Source organism: Sparus aurata, chromosome 5, assembly GCF_900880675.1.
Source record: "Sparus aurata chromosome 5, fSpaAur1.1, whole genome shotgun sequence".
Lineage (NCBI taxonomy): Eukaryota > Metazoa > Chordata > Actinopteri > Spariformes > Sparidae > Sparus > Sparus aurata.
Window position 1 is genome coordinate 1,230,199 of NC_044191.1, and position 6,399 is coordinate 1,236,597.

The following is a 6,399-nucleotide window of genomic DNA, read 5'->3' on the forward strand; positions in this document are numbered from 1 at the left end:
TTATACAGCTTACTGTGTATTTATACTGTGTAATGTGTATTTATACTGTGTGCTGTATATTTATACAGCTTACTGTGTATTTATACTGTGTAATGTGTATTTATACTGTGTGCTGTATATTTATACAGCTTACTGTGTATTTATACTGTGTAATGTGTATTTATACTGTGTGCTGTATATTTATACAGCTTACTGTGTATTTATACTGTGTAATGTGTATTTATACTGTGTGCTGTATATTTATACAGTTTACTGTGTATTTATACTGTGTGCTGTATATTTATACAGCTTACTGTGTATTTATACTGCGTAATGTGTATGTATACTGTGTATTTATACCTCTTACTGTGTATTTATACTGTGTGCTGTATATTTGTACTTCGTACTGTGTATTCATACTGTGTGCTGTATATTTGTACTTCGTACTGTGTATTCATACTGTGTGCTGTATATTTGTACTTCGTACTGTGTATTCATACTGTGTGCTGTATATTTATACAGCTTACTGTGTATTTATACCAAGTACTGTGTATTTATACTGCGTAATGTGTATTTATACTGTTTACTGTGTCTGCTCAGAGGTACAGGAACCATTTAAACATGCTTTCATATATTGATTCATTATCTGCCTCTGTATTCAGTGATATTCTGATTGTGAAATCTTCATTTCATAAACCAGAATCAGAAGAAACCAGAAACTATCTTTAGACTAAATGTTTCAGGGAAAATTTGAATGATGTAACATGTGAAACTTGATGCTCAGGAATGATCAGCCTGATGTGTTTAAAACCAACTATGAAAAGAAAAATGTTTTTAATAATGTAGAAAGTTGTTTGTAGTCCTTTTGTTCTCCTACAGTCAGGCTGACACATTTTAACTCACTGCTAAATCAGAAAACAAACTAAATATAAAACCTGATGGTAACACACTTGAGTTTAATCTGTTATCTGTCTTCACTCCAGTATGAGACTCCAGTCATGTTGTGATGTATCAGATCAGTCTGATCCACTGCAGCGTCCAATCAATAACCGGTAATAGACTTCTGTGAAGGCAGCTCCTGTGTGTCCTCGATTATTTGCTCCCAAACCTCCAGGAGGAGCACCAGGCTCTGAACCCAGTTTTTGTAGTGGCCAAACTGTGTAATTACATCATCTTGTGACGCATTGCAGCCAAAATACTCTTTTCACTAATATTATGAAAGAAGGGACTGTAAAATGGTAGGTGCATTTTTTTTGGGCACAACGTGTCTCCCAGTGCAGTCTCAAGAGCATGGAGGAGATACTAGGAGACGGCTGTTACATGAGGAGAGCTGGACAGGGCCGTAGAAAGGCGCCAACCCAGCAGCAGAACCGGTGTCTGCTCCTTTGTGAGAGGAAGAACCTCAGGAGCACTGCCAGAGCCCTACAGGTAGACCTCCAGCAGGTTAGAGGTACATGTTTCTAAACAAACTGTCAGAGACAGAATCCATGAGGGTGGTTGAGGGCCCGAAGTCCACTAGTGGGACCTGTGCTCACAGCCCAGCACCGTGCAGCTCAACTGGCATTTGTGACAGAACACATTGGCAGGTATATGAACATATACATATATATATATATATATATATATATATATATATATATATATATGTATATGTATAAATTATACAATGTACGATTCGTTCATCAAGATCTGATGTGTGAATAAAGCGTTCCCTCAAGTTTTTTGAGCAGTATCTTTAGTATTTTGATCATTTCAGTGACTCAAAGTGTAACACGGAATCATATCTTTAATTCTACATTTAGTCTTCATAGAACTAAATGGTTTGGCTCCCCGGTACATTTGGGATAAACTTACTGACAGTCAGAGCTGTCAGGTCATCAGGAGGTGTTTTTTTTTTTAAAACACTATTCTCTGGAACAAATGTTGTCTGTGTCTACATTTACATGACTTGTTATGGTACATGCATCCAAAATCCAGGGAAAGTGCTGATCCAAAAGTGAAATCCCAACACAGAGGAACTGCACCGTTTGTACTGGATTCATTCTCTATTAATCCTCTATTCGGCAACAATAATTGCAATTTGGTTTCCCTTGTGTCTGCATTTTCAAGAGTGTCAGTAAGGTGGAGGAGAAAGACAGTTATAGTTCTGAGAACCTAAAACCACATGGGGGCACTTCATGTCAGCCAAAAACAGTGTTGATGGAGTCAGCATGACTGGACAGACAACATTATGCAAAACATGTAGACAGGGAATACATTCATTCTCATCTCTGCAACATCCTCTTGATACACCTGCATCTTTGCATTACTGCAAATTCACTACACTTCCCTGTGTGCTCACCAGCAGCTTTACAAACATCCCTTGTGGTAAATAAACTGCAAAGGTGAGGAAAATAGTATGCAGTTCAGGTAATTGTTATAATAAGTCAATGCTTACACGCCACATTTCTCCTTCAGAAGTTGTAGTTTGTCGCATTTAATATGCAACATGAAACACAGTGTTCATTTCTATCATTATGTGAAATCAAATATAATAACCTCACAGTGTTATGTGGGGGTTTCCTTTTCCCCTGGTTTTAAATACAAAACTGATCCTAATGAAATTAATTCTAGGTCAGTCATTTTTTGTGCACTTCCTGCTTTTAATATGCAACAAGCAGAACAAGGAAGCGCGGTCTGTTGTGTTATGCTGCCACCTATTGGTTGGAATTACTTTCACATGGAGAACAGATGCTACAGCAGCTCAAACACCTGGGGATAAAGAAATCCACTCTTTGCCTTTGTAGGTTTAAAGTGAGCAATGGTTGATGATGGTAATGGTAGATGAATGTTTCATCTGCATTTTAGTCCAAAATGTTGCAGTGTCAGATGTGTGCAGAATAGAAACAAAACACACCAGTGGTGATTGATGTGAATTTCACACTTTTCTTTTTGTATAATGCCACCGATAGGACGTGCAATTCCTCTCATTAATAATTTGTCATTTAGGGAGGGATCAATAGAAGAAATACCAAAGATGAATAGTATTAGTAAGACACCTTCATCAGAAAGGTTGTGTATTGATATCAACCCCAGATGGTTCAAATGATCATTATCACCTCTTCTACCTTATTGCTCCACACTGGAGACCCCCACAGATGTGTGCTCAGCCCCATCTGTCCACACTGTAACCTCATGACTGCATTCCCAAACATCAGGATGACACCACCATCATTGCCAAAACCAAGGAGCTGAATAAAGGAGGTCACACACCCCTGTCTACATCAGTGACTATATGATAAGTGACAGACTATATGATAAGTGACAGACTATATGATTAGTGAACTTGGTGTTTATACACTCTAGCCCTCTCTTTAGCTTAGTTTAGTGAACTTATAGACTCTTAGTTTACTAGTTATATAGTCTACTTTTTATTTAATGTATATGTGTGTATACCGTAACTAGATGTATCAATATACTGTTAACAGCTAACAGCATGAAATAATTTGGGAGTGGAAACTCTTCAAGCACGACATTAATGGGTATTCATGAGTAAACGCAAAGTGACATAATTCTCACAATTTTCCACAGTGATTTTGTAGATCCCTGATCAGTCACCTGCATTTTACAATTATCGATTCAGGTGTTTCCTTTAACCTGTCTCTATGTTTATTATAATGGATGGATGGAATCAGCGATGTCTGGTGGATAATCATGTTAATATGGCTGTTTCTCATAGTAAACAGTTTTTTCAGCTGAATTTATGCCATGAGTGAAAACTGTTAAGAAACATGTTTTGTACCATACACATACACTGAATACTCCAATTGCCACGTTGATGTAGAAACTCTGCAAACCTCAACACAAGTAAAAGCACTCTGAATCAAGACAATTTTATAAGACAAGGTGTTTTATTGTTTTTTGTTGCTTACAGCATGAATTATAAAGCATGTATTGGAGGTTGCAGGGCAGGTCCAGGTCAGCTACAGTAGTGTGCAGATTTTCTTTTTGCGTGCTCCGTCTTTATCACTGGATGCATTGTCTGCTCCATTTGTCCCTCTGCCAGCTACAAAATGCACAGCCTTTACGCTGGAAAGTCACAGTAAACACGGGTGAACTGATAAAGCTAATGCATGAGAAGCTGTAGCAGCAGGAACATTGTATTAATCTAAAAGCCTTCGATATGTAAGAAGGAGTAGAGTCATGAGGAGAGGACTAGACACTGTGCAGCGTGCAGAAGGTATTTAGCTTTCTGTAGTGGAATCAGGTTTCATTTTAAAAACAACACACGCTTCCCCTCAGTGGTCACTGCATGCACTCCATAGGAAGTTGGTACCAACAGAAACTGGTGAGGTGTGATGAGAATTATTTTTTATAAGTGTGAAAAGTAAAACAACATTATTACAGCAGCATCCAAGTATTTGTCAGCTAAAACCAAAAATCCAAAGTCTGTGCGCAAACAAGTCTGTAAACAACATCATACATACAGATTTACAATGGTATATCAGATTTTGAATCAATATAATATTAAAGTGGATTATATGTTTTGTAAAGCCTTTATCTTTGACTTAGTACAATAGCACTAAGTACATAGTACAGTATATATAGTACAGTCCATAGTACAATTTTGCTGTGAACTGTAATGGGGTGAAATGAATCCTTAAGTTAAATGCTGTACTTGAGTTATTGCACTTGGTTACTTTGTCATAGGCCTAATTTGGACAAAACAATAACATGACATCACTTGAAGGCAGAATTATCCTGCATTTATATAGATACATAGATTTATTATAAGATGTCTGTTTGATACAATCCACACAATCGAAAAAAATACTACTTGGTCTTCTACTCAAACAACAGAAAATTCAAATTCAAAACTGTGGTAAAATGTTACCTAGTGGGAGGACGTTTTTCTCGAAGTATTCCTTGACAGCCATGTTGCCAGCGGGCCGGTACTGCCCCACCACAAAGACCTTTTTGCCATTGGTGGCCATGCCCACGCCCAGTTTAGTGCTGTCTTTCCACACTACCTGAGTAAAGTGACCTGCAGGAGGAAGACAGCAGTGTAGTAAGGTCAAAGTGGGGTGCTGTGTGTCTAACTTGCAAAAGAATACATTATGTAAAAAAAAGGCACAAATAGAAAGTTTTTGTTTCTGTTTGAAACAAAAGGCTTTATCTATTAATTCAAAGCAACTTGAAAAACTTGCAATTGCAATCATTCCTTTTTTTAAAATGTCTCAGTTACAGGATGCATGTAAATATGTATTAAAATGATATTTATAACTCATCTACACATTTCAAACATATCTCTCTATTTGTGTTTTACCGGTATTGCCACTAAATCCAGGGCTGCCCCAGTCGTAATCCTTGATCTCACTGTACCATGACTCCACAGCTTCTTTCCCTAGAGAAAAACAGACAAAAAAACAAAACAAAACAAAATGAACAAAATGAACATGATATGAACATTTGAATTGAAAGCTGATTGATGTGATTCTGAAGGGTTGGCAGGTAATCTAATAAATCAGTTGAAGGAGTGTAACAAGTGAGTAGGAAGTTGTTTTAAACACTGATTTGATAAAAGGATGGAAAAGTAATGGGTTAGGTCAATAATCCACCTGTAAGAGTTAAGGTTTCTGAGCTGGACATAGTGAAGACGTTCTCTCCATCATCAGTGGTACTGTGCTGCAGGGTGTTTATGGCCAGCAGGTGATCGGCCCATTTCTGAGATGAAGCAGTCAGCTCGTCATCCAGGACCATTGGTGGTGTGTTGTGCTTCTTTCTCAAAGTGTTATGGGTTGCCAGGAACTCCTGCTGAAAGCTTGAATCTGTAGATACAAAGACATTTTAAATTGATCAGCTTTCAGATGTGTTGAGAGGAAACATTTATTGTGCAGTTAATAAAAAGGCATGACAGGATGAATAAGCAAAATAATAATAGCCTCACCTGCCATTGTGTCCGTTATTATGAAGGCTGAAATCAAATAAGGACAAAGTGATAAATAATGAGCAGTAATACACTCCCAACAGAATTATCCAAAATTGTAATAATAATCATTATAAATTGACAAATTCAGAAAGGAGTCATCTCACAAGGGTGAGGCGTTATCTGAAGACATATACCCACCTGTGACTGCAGCAGTCTCTGGCACTAACCTGGTTCAGGGTGTTCTCCTCTGTTTCTCTTGCTGTCTTGAAGCCCATACTTATACACATGACCTCTCCCTCCTCATCCATACGTAGGAGGAGACAGACACACCCCTGGATCATGTTTGCAGGATATTCCACATTCCTTCACACAGTGTTTTTTGCCTTTTTTCCTCTACTTAATTACATTAGGAGCAAATACATTCATCCATTCAGCCTTTATTTAAATCTTGAAAAATCATTGAGTTTAAGCCCTCATTTTCAATGATGTCAAGAGCACTAATAGAACACAGA

General features: G+C 37.7%; 1 protein-coding gene across 2 annotated transcripts; it reads right to left on the reverse strand.

The window, feature by feature from the left end:
- Positions 1 to 3,847: 3,847 nt before the first annotated feature.
- LOC115581205 (Golgi-associated plant pathogenesis-related protein 1-like) lies at positions 3,848 to 6,138 on the reverse strand. 2 transcript variants are annotated; one of them, XM_030416116.1, is made up of 6 exons: positions 6,086 to 6,138; positions 5,906 to 5,932; positions 5,577 to 5,786; positions 5,285 to 5,362; positions 4,853 to 5,002; positions 3,848 to 4,047 (listed from the first exon to the last, which is right to left on the reverse strand). In XM_030416116.1, the coding sequence occupies exons 2-6, from the start codon at positions 5,910 to 5,912 to the stop codon at positions 4,043 to 4,045; spliced, it is 450 nt and encodes a 149-aa protein (XP_030271976.1). In that variant the 5' UTR covers positions 5,913 to 5,932; positions 6,086 to 6,138; the 3' UTR covers positions 3,848 to 4,042. The 2 variants fall into 2 exon arrangements, with proteins under 2 accessions (XP_030271976.1, XP_030271975.1); XM_030416115.1 differs by having other exon boundaries at positions 3,849 to 4,024.
- Between the last annotated feature and the right edge of the window lie 261 nt (positions 6,139 to 6,399).